This window comes from Rosa chinensis, chromosome 2, assembly GCF_002994745.2.
Source record: "Rosa chinensis cultivar Old Blush chromosome 2, RchiOBHm-V2, whole genome shotgun sequence".
In the NCBI taxonomy this organism is placed as follows: domain Eukaryota; kingdom Viridiplantae; phylum Streptophyta; class Magnoliopsida; order Rosales; family Rosaceae; genus Rosa; species Rosa chinensis.
Genome location: NC_037089.1, coordinates 82,154,713 through 82,171,146, shown reverse-complemented (window position 1 = coordinate 82,171,146; position 16,434 = coordinate 82,154,713). Strand labels below are relative to the sequence as shown.

Here is a 16,434-nt window from a genome sequence, read left to right as displayed (position 1 = left end):
TTTTGAAGAATTGACCCTATAATTTGAAGAAAGCTGTGATTGATTCGTGGGTGTGTTTTGCAGGAGGGCAAGCATTTGCAAGGAAGATTTGAATAAAGAGATGAAGCACTTGGTGTCGGATCGCAGTTTGTACATTGACAGTGAAGAAGAAGATGAGGAGGAGGACAACAAAAACATAGAAGGTGGGAATGATTTTGATTCTTCAGACTCAGAAGCCTAGCACTATGGGTAGCAGCAGATTTAGCAAAGTTATAGGTTCTCATCTCTCTCTATTCTTTTGCTCTGTTTAGCTCCTTGAAACTTTGAGCTGGTTCTCTAATTGTCCATGATGTATACACCAAAGATGGGATAGTGGATTACAAAGGAAAACCAGCTAATAGAAAAGTCACAGGAACCTAGAAAGCCTGACCTTTTATCTTAGGTGTTGTTTCAATTCTAGAATAGAATTAGTGAATATAAATCAGATGTGAGGTGTATACTGATTTATTGTTGGGTTTTATTTTTCAATAGGGAATGAACGTTGTGAAAGATTGGCATACTATGGGATGAGCTGAAATCAGGTCATTTATTTCAGGCAACATCTGCACCAAAGTAGTACTCAAATTAAATTGAACATTTATTCAACCTAAGCAAAAGTCCCTTCAGTATTTTAGAAATTCTCATTTAAGAAAGATCCCACAGTGATAACTATGATGCTGTTTTTATTTTAGATCTTATGAAATCAAAAATCAGGAGTGGTTGTTTCTTAAGTGAATATAATATTAGTCAATAAAAATTTGAAAATAATGTTTGACACAATATTAACCTTCTTCTTTGTACATAGGTAGCGGCCTTAGCATTTGATGACATGGTTTCTTGGATGCAGGAAGGTGACCAGGTAAGTACTTTTCCAAGTCATTTTGATCATTGTTGGTATCTGACTAATATTTTCTTGCTAAGAACCTAATTTAACTATAGGTAGGAATATTTGATGCCACAAATAGTAGAAAGAGGCAGAGGAATATGGTCATGAAAATGGCTGAAGTGCAATCCGAGCTGACATGGATGCTCTAGCTAGCTATACAGGTTTGATAGTGCAAATTTTTGTGAATTTAAATTTTGTTATTGATATTTAGTTGAGTGAAGAAGATGAATTGTTTATAATTTGAGAAGGCCTAAGGAGTAGAGTATGTGATTACATAGGCATTGCCTAAAGTGGCAAGTTTAGGTTTCAGCTTTCGCTGTAGTGCCAGCTTGATTTTTAATATGTGGTTTTGTCTTGTTACAGGAAAAAAAAAATTTAACAATCCAGAATTAGGTAAAAAAATACACTTGGCTTTTGGTACACTTTGTTCTGTCATTTTAATCTCTTGTTTATCTGTTAATGAATATAATTATCTAAGAGGTATATCTTCAATGATAGTTTTATGTCAACTTTTATGTGAACTTAACTTAGTTGCAAACTTATTAGTGTTTCAAACTTTTTATAGCGTTTTACGAATTGATTGGGACTGAACCACACACACACACACACACACACACACATATATATATATATGTACATAAGTATGAGATTAAGACACTGGTGAATAGCTATTTGCCTATCAAAGATGCTTATGTTTGACCTGGGAATGATCCGCTGGACTAGGAAGCACACTTTCTGCTGGAGAAATTTCTAAGACATAGAAGGAAGGTAATATCAAAGATCTTTTAATTTTGATAATCTACTTCAATTTGTTGCTTCAAATATGAGGCTTAAGATCTGATTATCTTTTTCTTGGTTTCTTTTGGCTTAAGATCTGATTATCTTTTTCTTGATTTCAACTTTTAAGGACACGGTTTGTGTGTCATTGTAGAGGAAAGATGACTACCTTTTTTTCAGTTCTAGGACACAATTTTTTGTGTCCTTTGAGGAAAAAGAGGCCACATTTTTCTTGATACGAGAACATGTTTTTTTGTGTCCTCTAATAGATGTGGTAATTTGGTCGATATGAATGTTGAGGACTTTATCTTGGATGAGCTCGTAGAGTATATCATTGATAGGTATGTAGTTTGCTTTTTTTATTAATGTTTTGGCTTCTTAGTATTCAGTTGCTAGTTGGACATGGAATTTTGTTTATCTAGTTTCAAACTTTGTATATGTGATTGGAGTGTTGATTTAAAAGTATGTTGATAGAAGCTGCTTGTTTCTAATTGACAGGTTAGATGAAAGCTCAATGCTAGCTATAAGTTGAGTGACGAGAATGAAAAGCTCAGAGAGAAGGAAAGGACTTGGTAATTGAAACAGAAGCATATTGAAAGCTAGGAAACCAAAAGCAGACATATTCTAACGCTGAACTAGCTTAAATTCCTCTGTTGTAGTTACGTATTTTCAAATATGTTTAGAGTTTAGGGATATGGGTTTAATTGATTGATGTAATGAGTTCTACTAATACATTTCCAATTGTTACTTCGTAAATGAAATTAATTATAATGAGGGTAATATGAGTATGACATTTGAGCAAAAAGTTTTTTTTTTTTGTTTGAACAGACTACATTTACGGCATGCAGTGTGTGCCTTAACTAAGAGTTTAGCCACTCTTTTACGGCATGATGTGTACTCCTTTAGTAGGAGGTATTTTATGGCGTGCAATGTGAGCTGTAAATGACCTAAATGAAATTTGTGGAACTATTTTTATGGTGTGTTAATTGTTCTTTTATGATGCATTTTTGCATGCCGTAAAAGACCACAGTCTTTTACGGCGCGAGCTTTTACAGTGTGTTTTTGTGCGCCTTAAATAGGCTTTTACAACGTACATGGTGGGCTGTAGAAGACCACTTTTGGTGTAGTGAATGCTTCCCAATTTAGTTTATGTTATGTTTCACCGGATGAGTAGGCATTGCATTATGGTTATTTCTTGATACATGTCCTGCCCACGCTAAGCTCGGCTCAAAGAACACTAGTTTAAACCATGTTAGGAGGAACACAAACAACATTGCTCTTTGACTTTAGGTTTTTTCCCATTCTTCTGGATATAATGTCACAATATGCGGACATTGTCTCCTAAACCTATGGCAGAAATCATCTCAGGTGCTGAATTTGAATTTGAAATAACTTGTCTTCATTTTATATTTGTACTTAGAGTTGTAGCCTCCAATGTGGTATGTTATCGAAACTAGAATGTAGACGATAAAAAAGTCAACTAATGATATTGAAATGGAAGTTGCAATCACGATTCAGAATCTATAATGACCTGTTTGGTAGTTTCCGAATTTGAAAACTAGTCTCTTGGAAATATTAGGTGTCTGAAATGGAAGTTGCGATCACTATCCAGAAATTAAAATGACATGTTCAGCAGTTTCTGAATTTATAAAATTGTATTTATTAGCATTCACGGACTTTATTTGGCCATTGCATTGCAATATTCCACACAATACAATAAAAACATCTTATTACTTAGGTCAATGTCATCAACTTGAACTTAAAAAACATATTAATGACCAATGAACGCTTCATTTAACAATTTATAATAAGACGAAACTCCCAACATTGAAGTTTCAAACGCAACCTTCTGAAATACCAATCTGTTTCTCCAATACCTAATTCCAAACTCATCCACACACATTCTTCCAATCTAGTAGACTGGCATTAAAAGCCATTTTTTGTTCTTGATTTTAGCATTGCAGGAATTTAGATGTTGAAACACGTTGTAAAGAGATGGCTTGGTGACCAAACGTACAGCTCTATTGGAGTAGAAATGAAAGGTGGTAGTTTTCCAAGAAATTTGATGACAATGTTAAACAGGTCAGGGTGTTTGAATTGAGCATCAAGTTGTGATTGAAGCCTAGTCCCGTTTATCATATATTCAGCATATATAGACGCTCTAGTTTGGATATGTCAAGTACTTGCACTAACTTTCTAGAAGTTGGAATAAGCAAAATAATGAAAACAGCCAATTTCATCTTTAGACAATTTTTATCTGTAACATGTACTAAAATTGAAGTTTTTTTACCACCAAATGCATTACAGATTATCTGCATGTGTGCAAGTTCAACAATGGTCAAACTATTAGGTAGAATTTATGCATAATCTATATTCAGAAAGTAATTTATACACTAGTTCTATACAATGAAAGTAATTTAAACTTGATTTCTCCAAGGAACTCTCAGACAATTTCTATTTCCATATAAGGAATAGATTGACAACAAGATTAAGAAATTCTATATATGGACATACTAGGATTTAGCTTGTAATCAAGGTGGTCTTGAACAACAATTAAACAGGAACATGTCCCATGCACCTGCCCTTTGGCTCCCTTACTAAGATGTATCCAGCAAGCCATCGTCAGTAACCACCAAAAATTAAAACTCCGGAATTTCTGACATCTCCAAAAAATTTCCATTCAACATGGCAGCAAGATTCCGATTAAAAAAAAAATATATATATGGCAGCTAGACATGTCAAAGACAAGAACATTAGTAACAGCAAGAAAAGTAACAAACTATCAACAAAAAGCTAGTGCTCGAACATCATAAGCTAGTAGCATACTAAATACCTAGAACTCGAAAATAACAATAATTGAGACCATATTTGATGCCAACAGAGCCGGTATCATCGATTTTGGTTCCAACTGCACAGAGCTCAGTCCTCTTCAAGCCTGCATATGTATACAGATACTAACATCAAATAATAAAATGACAAGAAGGAAGAGGATCCGGAGGAATTGAAAGGAGTATTAGCATATTACTAAATCACACATACAAATATTCACATTTTTGGTTCAATGCATTCATTATCAGTCAAGACAAAAGGCTGCAATTTTGGGATTTTAATTCCTAGAATAGAAATGGTCTCTCAGAAATTACCATTGAATTAATGCATTATAGCCAATTGTCACTCTCGAGACAATTGAGTTCCTTCACTTCATGGAATTACATAATTTTTCCTCTCGAGTTAATGAACTAATTGGTTAAGCTTGCATTTTAAATCGAGGAACGGTTTTAATACCCTGTCCACCTATCAATTGACATAAACCAGAGAATATTCTACCCAGCAATAATGAAAAACTTGTCTGTGAAAATATAATTTCAAGTTTCCATAAGATCACTTCCGAAAACCTGTTATGCCCACTCTAGATCTGAAGCATCCTATAGCAAACTCTAAATGAAATTTTTCATTTTATTTTATTTTATTTATTTATTTTTTATGGTTTCTCTAAAATTATTAATAAGCTCAGTTCCCCATCTTTAGAATGTGGAACAACCCTATTCTTTTCTCTTCAAGAATCATAATATTCGAACAAGTTCAGAAGCTTAATCGAATCATTGCCAGAAATGAGCCTAATCTCTATAGTTACCTCTATTTCTTTCCAATAACACAGAAACTGATAGGCAACAAACTTTATTCACTTGTATGTATGAGTATTCATCATCATTAAAGTACAACTTCACTGCTTACTCGTAGGTAGTTTCTGCAAGACCCACATAATACACATTGAACTTGCTAAAAAGAATAACAACAGAGAGGACTATTGTACCTGGATATAACTAATGCGAAAATGATGCTAGCGATGGGCAGACAACTCTCCTCTGAAGACAAGGACAAATTACCTCCCACACTCTTCAGTCCTTTCAAGGTGCTCAGCAGCACATCGCAGGCATACAACATTTGAAGCAGTCGGTTCAAGTTTCACCCCATAGCAGAACTTGGCTACCAGTTCGAAAGTTTTAGCTCACCAGGAATATGAGGGAGGTTTATTTTGCATGCTTCATCTCCATCTTCAGATGCTTCTGAAATCAACTTTCCATGACTCGACTTCTTGAGAGCAAAAGAAACTGCATCGAAGACAATTAATGTGTGAACTTGGCAACCAAATAAAATTTTAACTACCATTATAACATTGTGTATATAAAATTAGAGATCATTTTCTTAGTTAACTGTGTTTGAAGTTGAAAAGTTATTCCAATCTGTATAACCAGTAACTACAAGTGACAAAAATATACCTGTCAAAATGATGTAAATGTAAACATGAAAGGAACAGAACTTACATTATGAAGATGGAAAGACATTTCTCCAACTTCAACAACAACATCACTAGGAAGCCCAGTGGTGAAAAACCTACATTTGCAACAAGAGAAGTTATAATGTCACTCGACAAATAAGGGAGAATGAGGGCAACTACACTCAAGCACCAGCAATTAATGCATCTATGAACTCTTAACAGCCCAAATAAATTTCCTTCTTAAGAAATCAGTCAAATAGAAGCAAGCTCATTCTCCAAAATAGGATAAGCTTCTGAAAATGCCTACATCAGCCAATGATAGTCTTTAAGTGAGAAGTCGTGTGTGTGTGTGTACGCCCCTCATTCTATAAATCTGATAATCAAAATACCGACACAGAGAAAAGAAAAGGCAGCTAATTAAACTGTTAGACTTGGGTTTCATTAGTATTTAGTAATTTTTATATAATAATAAAAAATAAAATAAAAATATACATGTACATATATGTGAAGAATTGGGCCAGTCTCCAGACAGGGTATTCCTCCCCATCCTTGAAACCGAGTCAAAGGAAAATATACCTCCTTGTTGCACACACTGCACCCATCTTCAAAAGAGTCGGGGAACAAATCACCCAATTAGGGACGGTACCCAGAAAGATGATATTAAGTTACAGCCCTACTAATAAAATTTTTAGCACTTGCATGTGCAAACAGTAGCCAAAATCCTCCAGAATCCTCACATTATTTGATAACATTCAATATATGATACCTAGTTCAACATGTGGACTCGTAAATATACTGATTCATCAGTAATGACTACAGACAACTGCAATTGTTTGTTTAAGCAGTTCTCCCTCAAACACACATCATGTTTTCGCACAAACTAATCCGGAATTGATCAGCAAATATCATGATAACCCAACCAAAAAAATAACACAGTTTACCTTGATACATTGATGTATCCAAAAGCAATTGCGTCCCACATTATTAGTTGAAAAAAGAGGATCATCAATGTGTGGGGTCGATGCTACATGGAGTAAACGAACAAGATATAAGTAGTGGAAGTCAAGAAATCCATATGTCATGCACAGATAAGAAAGCAAAGGAAGCCATCATTACCTGCAACCTCTTTCCCTCTTTATATGAACGCCACTTCCCTGTACGGAAATACGCATTTGCCGAGGATCAAAAACATTCCTAGGGAAGAAAAAGATCAAATGTTAAACAATAGCCATTTAATGCCTGTATTATAAAAAACAAAGTAGGCTTATCATCAGTGTAAAGCTAAATCGAAGAAGCACTATGAATGATAGAAAAATAAATAAATAAATTAATAAACCAGAAGAAATCGTTATCAACAATTGGCTTACCCAAAAAAATAAAGAAAATTCATCAGAAGGTCTCCAAACTCCTGCAAGATCATTAGTATAGTGGTTAAGCAAAAGAAATCTAGTAATAATCATTGGCACAAATGTGGAACAGAAAAGGACAGAAAGTACTGAAGTTGAAATGGAACTTCAAACGAAACCCAGCCACATGAAATTCACCAGAACAAGACAGGAGAAAAATTATCAGGACATGGAACTTTCCAGCATTGCACAAAATATCTGGAATCTTTACTCAGTGCTTCGCAAGAGCATGGAAATTTCTTTTGGGTGGATAGGGTCCATAAAAGCAGTCTGGTCCCGGTGTCTACAGCCCATCAAAACTCTACCACTACAAGAATTGTGGATTTCTATATTTTGGTCTATTTACTTACATTGGTGTGGCAAAAGCTGGTTCAAAACAGCGTAAAGTTCTGAAATATCCATTTTGTTTAGTGAAAAAAATCCCCACTATTGAATCAAACAAGCATTCACCTAGGCAACTACAGTTATGCCATGGCAGCAAAGCCCATGGGCCAATGCAAGACGGGAAACAAGTTAAAATATGCAGCAGAGAGAAATTGGCTGACACCACGGATATAAATTCCATTCTCTCTAATTTTTAATTAAGGTTTTAAATATGCAATACATATTCTTGTTTCTTTAGTTAAATACATGTTTTAACACATAGCTTCACACCCTTTACAACAAAAACAGAGTCAGAAACCACAGTCAATCGTATTATGATCCATGGAAAAACTATAAATGTACAAAATATCCTACTATGTCTACGAAAGAGAAGATAATAAATGCTAGTATACAATCGTATTATGATCCATGGAAAAACTATAAATGTACAAAAATATACTACTATGTCTACGAAAGAGAAGATAATAAATGCTAGTATGATTTATTGTCATCCAACAGAAACCATGCATACTAACAAGACAAATGTATAACGTGGCAAATGAAATTACTTGGTTGATAGGTCGGTCAAGAAGACACTCATGCTGGGGAAAACGCACAATTAGTGGTACCTACAATAAGAGTGAAACAGCAAGTTAAAGAAACATAGAGTACCTGTTCAATTTTTGCATTTTTCTTACCAGAAAATATGTCTGAATATAATATCAAAGTTTGACTAAAAGAATAAGCAACACTTTCAAATGCAACTATATCATACAATGCTCCACTAAGAGAGAACAACAGGTTAGTAGAGCCATTATTACTGTAGGCTCCAACTTACTTAAATTGCTCCAGAAAATATAACACGTTCATGCTTCCTAAAAATGAGTAGGGAATCAAGTGACACTTCATGCATAGCCAAGGGCTGGTTTTAATTTATCTTCAACTTTCTAAACCAAAGAAAAACTCTCCAATTCACACACAGCACTTGGCTCCACAACTTCGTTTTTATTTTTTCAGCTACCAATTACATTTGCTTTTCAACTAGAATATGTGAACTTAAACATCCTTTCCAACTAGAATATGCCCTATCCCCAACTGAATAAGTACGTATCAAAAAGACAATGCTTAGGTTGTGGCCCAAACTCGTGATATAATATTTACAGCCAAGTCAAACAGGGTATCAGTTCCATAAAGAATGGAATTTCAGCAATCTTAGTTCCCTTTGTTCCTGGTCTTTGAAATCTACTCAAGATGGACAGAACTTTGCGAACCTATCCTCAGTCACAATTGTAAAGCAATACAAGAGACTAAAATAGAAATCAAGCTGCAGTATCATTTCCCTCTTTGCAACTACAAAAGTTGTTAATAGACTGGCTTGCAAATGTCAACAATTGGTGATTGATGAAGCATCACGGTATCTAAAATCTGAGATAAACCCTCAATTCTTTGATACCTTTTTGTGGCAACACTACATATCTAATTGTATGAGTTGATATATCAAGTCCACTACTGACCAGCAAAAGAATAAGTATTAAAGCATAATGTGGACACACACACACACACACACACACACACACACACACACACACACACATATATTTTGGAAGGAAGAAAAGTATACTTTGATCAGGCATAATGTTCAGTCAATGTTTAAAAATCTATATCACCTTTGACACCATTTTTGTCCCTACTGAAAAATGGTTAAATTTAAAAACTAAGCATTCATATAATTTAATTACATTAAGCCCGACGAGAGGTGTTCCAGCATTACTCACCAAACAGTAGGAACTCAAGCCACCAGAATAAGACTGATCCAGACTACAATCTGCCAAGAACTGTTTCAGTGCCAAAGCAAGGGGTGTAGCGGCTGGAAACTGCTCAGTTAAATCTTTAACCTGCAAATGACTATCTACAGTAAAATAAAATAAAATTAACAATGTAATTTTTAAAGTATAAATGTCAATGAAAATGTCTCAAGAAAAATAGACTAAAAAGATTAGAACATATAGAATAGGTATCCATAAAATTATATGAGATGCTAGAATGAGAATATTTATAGAGAGAATCACTTAAGCAAAATGCAACCAAAGAACAAAGAAGAAATCATTAAAAAGGAAAAGCTCAGAGATCCCCTGCATATATAACTAAAACAAGAAAGAGTACCTACAAAGAACAAGAATGCAGCCTTACTTGCTCAACTTAGTTTGCACAATCGGTGAGTCACACATCGTCCTGCGATCATGGGGTTTGGCTTTATCCACATAAAGCAAATCCTCCGAATGCAGAAACAGCTTGGCTTCTGGTACTAGAAGACCAGAAGCTATACGCAGGTACATACAAGCTTTCACAACTCCTGCAAATCCACTTCAAAGGTAAAACATCTGGCTCTTTTACATTTAAAATTTCAGAAACTTCAAGATTGTTTGTGTCTGATTAAACAAAATAGTATAAATTGAAGACAACCCTCATGGAATGAAGAACTAGAAAAAGGAATGTATACTTGTGAGGCAGCATAAAAACAAGCAATCTCATGAATGCTTTACCTACCAGTCATCTTCAACAGTCAACACAACCTTACAAATATTTTCATGACAATATTTGTAACCCCAATTACTGTTATCATTTAATAACAAACTCAACCAACATCTTGAAAGAGAAAATGGGCACATTCGATGAACAAAGTTCTGCAGTTCCATCATACGGCAATCCATTACATCATACATTCCATAAAAATCAGAGGCTCAGAGCTGTTCAAAAGGCAGTAAATAGAAAAACCTCAGGAATTATCGTCTCTTTATGGATGAATCATTAGAATAAAGGCATTTTGCACTGTAGTAGGTATGACACTCAAAAGAAAAGAGTGGGGTTAACTCTCACCCTTCATGCAAGACAAAAGCAGTTTCCATTGTGAGGTAACAGGACCGCAATGCATCCATGTAACCCCTATAAGTATTCTCAAATTTATAAGAAAAGATGCAGTGGTTTAGTGGTTGCTTTGCCCCATTCTTTTCCTACTTCCTCTGAAATTAAAAACTTGATAGATAGATAGGTCCCAAACAAACCCAGGCCGCCTTTCTGACATATCACACATAATTTGACTGGGAAACGCCACTGGTGTTTTATATCTCAGTGCTTGCAAGAGTACGGTAAAAAAAGGTTGACTTTACAGACCCTGACCAAAATAAAACCCCAAAACACAAAAGTCTCAATTTTTCCTAACCCTAAACATTTCACAAATACCTAACATGCACCACATCATGACCCTCGGCCACGTAAAGTAGATCAAATTCCATCATAGTAAACTGAATTCAACATTCCACTTAGTTCCTGAGGAATTTGGCAAGTGAAAATTTCACACCTACAATTGTTTCCACAAAGCCAGTAACCTTGGCAGTGGATAGCAGTAAATATCTCACATTTTCGCACCAAACAAACAAATAGAGCAACAAATTGAACAAGCAATCCAGAGTCAAATCCCGAGAACTTCAGGATCAAAATCCGATCCTGAAGAAGACGGGGGTTTCAGAGAGAATCACAAAACCCAGTCAGCATTTACAAAACCACAGCTCAAGCTCATCTATTCTGGTTGATGAATCAAAAATCATTGATGAACCACAAAACCTATTCAGCAATTACAAAAACCTATCCTGCTTGATGAATCACAGAACTAAATGGAAACCCCAATATATGAACACCTAGTAATTGAGAGAGTAAAGTAAAGCAGCTTACCCAAACCCAATACGACGCCGCCGCCAATCAAATGACTTATTCGAAACCCCAATGTATCAACACCTTCTAATTTCTGAATCGGGGACGTGAATCAAATTGGGGGGACAAGGACAACGATGAGCGAGATGACCATGAGAAGGAGAAGGATATCGATCTGGTGCCTCCGATCGCTGCCGGAACTCGCAACCTCAATCACCTCCTCTGATTCGGGGGTGGAGAGACAAGGAGAACGATGAGAGAGAGAGAGAGAGGGATCGATCGATCTGAGATAGGCTCTAGGGTTGTATTGCTATCACGTGCCTCCCATGTGTATCTCAAGTGTAGTACTGTACCCATCCAAATTTCTGCATAACCAGCCGCGGTCAACTCACCACGCGTGTCTGTCAAGCGCGGAATTACGGCTTGGTGCAGGTGGACCTTGGTCCATAGAAGTCTCTTCGAAAACTTAGATGCAAATAAAATGACCCTTCTCATCCCAATTGTGTGCCTATGGTACCTATTACCTAAGATACAACCTTGTATTCTAGCTAGGTTATCTGGATAGATTTGATTTGAGACATAAAGGAAGTATCGTAAATTGAGAATTTAGAATTGGATTTCTAATCACATGTGAACCTGAGATATTGGAGGATACCAAAGAGTTTTTGGCAGTTAGGATAACTCAAGTTGCACATAAGACATCTTTTATTTGGAATGACTAACATCATGACTTTTGTTTTCAACCATGCGCAGTGGCTTAGAAACTGAAGTTTGTTGATTCGGAAAGAAAAAAGAGTTTTGAGCTAACTGTACATTGCGATGACGGTTGGGCCAACTGTGTTGCCTCTGGCTAATGGAGCCAGTCCTCCAGTGATAGGACCCGCAATGATGTCGATGTAGGTGCTATGACAGTGGTGCTAGACGTGGTGACGAAGGATGCAATAATAGATTGGTACCGCGAGGAGTTCGCGGCAACTAACACGATCGTTGACGTGCTATGTGGCCACCTATCTCAGCTCAGTGGCAGAGAAGGCGCCAAGTACAACACCATGTTTGCTGCGATACAACTGAGGCGGATAAATTGGTTGATCTTTGCTGGGCTATATATTATCCCATGTAACAACCGTTTGTAATTCAGCATTGCAATCCCAATGCAATTATTTCATTATTCTTGTTTTGTTTTGATGAGCACAATAACTATTTAATTTTAGGTGGGAAAGATTATAGGTTTAGGGGTTTTTCATTGTTCAATCATGTTGATTGCATAGAGAAAACTCATAACAGAAAATCTAAAAGAAAAAAAAAAGCTAATTACATAAAAGTCTTTTATGAATGATCATATTGCTACTACATCTATAAAATTTCAAATCATGCTCATAAGGACAAATTTTTTTCTTCTTTTTAATTAAAATAGGTCAACCCGATTTTATAATCAACAAGCAGTATCAAACGACACACCCCAATGACGACAAAAAGAGTCATCCTTTAGAACATACAAAGATCCTATTCTAAGAAAATAGAACTCCATAAATCCAGGGTACATCCACCCTTTAGGAAGTTCCCGAACTATTATTCTAACAAAAACTAGATGCTCAAAAGCAATTTAAATAATGTTTCAACCGAGCACTAGTGTTTGCGACCAAGACAAATTTAGTAATCACTAGTCATTTTCCCTTTATAAAAAAGAGAAATAATGACCAAAAATAAAATAGAAAGTGAAACACTAATTTTCAGGTGGGCCGAAGCAACCAAGCCCACCCTATTCCAACACAGCCCAAAGAAGTTAGGGTTCCATAGAACTGGCAGAATGCTACAGCCAACCACCGCCATCCATCCAGCCGTCGTCGCCACTACTACGGCCAAAGAGCTGATTCCAATCAGATACTCAGGAGCATGAAACAATCCCAAACCCAAGCTCGACACTGGGGATGGAGACATCATTGCAGTGGTCCTTAAAACGAAAGCACGGCCACGGCCATGTAATACCCGGGAAAATTGTTATTAATTTCTTAGAAATTCCTGGAATTGATAAAGTGTTCATTAGTACAATTTCATGGGCCGATGGCGGAGCAAAAATATTTTGGACGAATAATTACTCAAAACGTTTTATTTTAGAGGGTTCAAAAGGTTGACTTTTTATTCGTAGTGCGCGTCGATACGAGTTCGTGGACATGCGACACGCATAAATCGGAGTTCGTATGAGAAAGTTATGGTCAATGAAATTTTCTGCTATTTTTGGAAATTCTATAAATAGGAATTTCTGTTTTGAGAAATTCATTATTTACATTTTTGAAAACTTCCAAAAATAGAAACCCAGAAAAGCACCGTTCTCTCTCCTCCAAATCGTCCAACCCAACCCAAACCCCCCTGTCCAATCTTCGCCCCCCGCACTGAAATTTTACACGAATCATCTTCTCAGAAAAAAAAATTATATTACACGAATCAAAATTTTCTATTATAGTCCCTTTCCTTTTTCTTTTGGGTAAAGACCATATAACACTTCCCTTATTCCTCTTTTAATTTACTTTCACCGTTTCACGCTTTGGTTTCCTACGCCCCTTGGGGAAGAATATTGACCCGTGCTTTCCCCATTGCATGAGGATTAGGGAGTTTTTCCTCTTTATTTCTATATAACCATAATCCCTGGGCCTCTGCGAAGCATAACTACTCCGATTCATTATTCTCCGTCAAGTTGTAGCGACTACCAATATGATGCAAGCAGCTACTGTAGGTATACCATATCCGCCGATTTATCATCATTATCCTTACCTGCTTCAGCCAATCGCCGCTTCGGACTGCTTATATCCTATGCAGAACCATCTGGTGCCCAATCCCCACCCTATTATTCTTCCAGTCCCTGGAATAATCAATCGGGTTTGGCACAAGAATTTGGAGTCTGAGTTTAAGAAAATCCGGAACTTACTCTTTTGGCCCGGTGAGCCCCATACGCATGACCGCTGCTTTCTTGCTTCTATAGACACCGAATTCCCCGGTCAACTTTCTGAATCCGACAAAGGCCGTCTCCGAGAGCCCCAGTACAATTATGAGATGATGAAGAACAATGTGAACGCCACCAACATAATCCAATTGGGTTTGACTCTCTCGGACAGATTCGGAAACTTCTACGTATGGGAGTTCAATTTCAGTGACTTTGATATCGAAAGTGATAATCAAAACAAGGTCTCAATTGAGTTGCTCAAGACTCATGGGACCGATTTCCAGAGAAACAAGAAGGATGGTATTCCTTCCTCTAAGTTCGCAGAGTTGTGTCGGGGCTCTGGCCTGGTAGGAAACAGTTCAGAGGTACATTTGACATGGGTGGGTTTCCAGAGTTCTTATGATTTTGGCTTCTTCACCAAGATTCTCAGTGGGCAAAAGTTGCCAGACAACATGCATGGATTCATGAGAAATGTGAAGAACTACTTTGGGCCTAGCGTGTTTGACATGAAACACATGATCACGAGGTTCTGTTCTGGAATTTATGGGGGTTTGGAGAAGGTGGCAGAGACGCTTGGGGTTGCTCGGGCAGCCGGGACGAGTCACATGGCTGGCTCTGACAGTCTTTTGACATTGCAAACCTTTCTCAAGCTTATAAATGTGTGTTTGAAGCCAGCAGATTCTAACAGCAGCAGCATTGAGACATTGCAGAAGTTTACAATGAATATGAATTTTGTGAATTCTTTTGTGAGCTCCCGCGCTCCTTGTGATACCGGTTTGGCAATGCAGGTCTTTAAGATGCTTATAAGACTCGAGGAAGAAAGAGAGAAACAGAACTACTTTAAATTGTATAGTTGTCAAGGGGCTTTGTATAGTTTAGCAAGTTAACAAATGCAGTTTTGTAATTACTCTTCTTTCGGTATCTAGCTATATTCCGTTACTGTAATTGTATATGTCAACCTAGGTTTTTAATCAACTTCTCCACGTTTCAATTTTGAGGGAAAGAGAAGAATGTACTTCAACCTCATTGATCTATATTGTTTCTCAAACTTGTCGATTCTTCCCATATTGCATTTTTGACAATAGATGAGTTTAATAAAATAAGATTATAATGATAATTGTTGAATTAGATAAAATTTTAATACTTCGTCTCACTTCTTCCTTTTTGTCCTCCGGCGAGTTTCTCTCTTCCCAATAACCCGGTCACAAGAAGAAAATAAATTTTACTATCCACTTTTAACTTGCCACACCTGATGAGATAAGGAAAAAACATTTCCACAAACATGGTGCGTGGCGTGTTGGGTTTTCCAAAAAATACTGTAATGAATAAACCAATCAAATTAAATTGCAGCCTCTAGAGCTCATCTTTAGATCAGAAACTAGTTTTTAAGCCCCACGTTACTGCCGGGTTGATTTATGCCTTAATTGTTTGGCTTGGCTACGATTATTGTAGTGGCCGGTTAAGTACGAAATGGTTTTTCCCACATGTCACGGGGGGGGATGCCAGTCTATACTACAAAGTTCAGAGAGATTTTCTTCTCTTTTTTTAATGCAGGCTAAAATCTTCTTATGCTCAATTGAAAATATTAAAATTAATGGTTTCCAAAATTCTAATTTACTTTCTTTTATACCAATAGAAGAATATAAACATGGTACATATATACGAACTATTTCTATTTTTTTTTCTTCTTCTGTTTGATCTGGCTGTCCATCTTTTATAAATGAGAAGGGAGGATTCAACACTACAGATCTTAAGAGTTACTGCTTATCTCTAACAATAGTTCAGTCATTGTAAATATAATGAAAGATCAAGAGAATCAGAGTTCAAAATATGAATTCAACTAACAATAAACGGCAAAAGAATGCAGGCAATTCCATAGTATGTATAGAAACCTAGATATTTGATAGGCTACTTTTTAGGCAATTACCTGACCATCTCATTTTTAAGAACTTCGAGCTTTTTATGCTGACTCATTGCTTGGAGAATGATATGATTTTCGCTGTTGTTGCTTTGTTCAAATGTCAGCAAGTTCCTAAGCTTAAAGATGCTTTCAAAAATA

At 36.4% G+C, this 16,434-nt stretch overlaps 2 protein-coding genes and 1 long non-coding RNA gene across 12 annotated transcripts; 2 read left to right on the top strand and 1 right to left on the bottom strand.

Moving 5' to 3' along the window:
* Window positions 1-1,071: 1,071 nt before the first annotated feature.
* Window positions 1,072-2,579, top strand: LOC121051557. The gene is made up of 3 exons (XR_005806092.1): window positions 1,072-1,672; window positions 1,812-2,022; window positions 2,180-2,579. It is a non-coding gene; the product is annotated as an uncharacterized LOC121051557 (long non-coding RNA).
* A 1,437-nt stretch (window positions 2,580-4,016) lies between these two features.
* On the bottom strand, window positions 4,017-11,913 carry LOC112188256 (poly(A) RNA polymerase cid14). Of its 10 annotated transcripts, none has more exons than XM_040514118.1 (12): window positions 11,459-11,909; window positions 9,920-10,082; window positions 9,505-9,634; window positions 8,299-8,358; window positions 7,328-7,368; window positions 7,077-7,154; window positions 6,537-6,565; window positions 6,007-6,076; window positions 5,496-5,793; window positions 5,316-5,429; window positions 4,515-4,616; window positions 4,017-4,410 (listed from the first exon to the last, which is right to left on the bottom strand). In XM_040514118.1, the coding sequence occupies exons 2-9, from the start codon at window positions 10,063-10,065 to the stop codon at window positions 5,739-5,741; spliced, it is 609 nt and encodes a 202-aa protein (XP_040370052.1). In that variant the 5' UTR covers window positions 10,066-10,082; window positions 11,459-11,909; the 3' UTR covers window positions 4,017-4,410; window positions 4,515-4,616; window positions 5,316-5,429; window positions 5,496-5,738. The 10 variants fall into 10 exon arrangements, with proteins under 10 accessions (XP_040370052.1, XP_040370054.1, XP_040370050.1 ...); XM_040514120.1 differs by having other exon boundaries at window positions 4,017-4,337; XM_040514116.1 differs by having other exon boundaries at window positions 4,017-4,616.
* A 2,233-nt stretch (window positions 11,914-14,146) lies between these two features.
* Window positions 14,147-15,262, top strand: LOC112185192 (probable CCR4-associated factor 1 homolog 11). The gene has a single exon (XM_040513629.1). The coding sequence runs from the start codon at window positions 14,147-14,149 to the stop codon at window positions 15,260-15,262; it is 1,116 nt and encodes a 371-aa protein (XP_040369563.1).
* The last annotated feature ends 1,172 nt before the right edge of the window (window positions 15,263-16,434 follow it).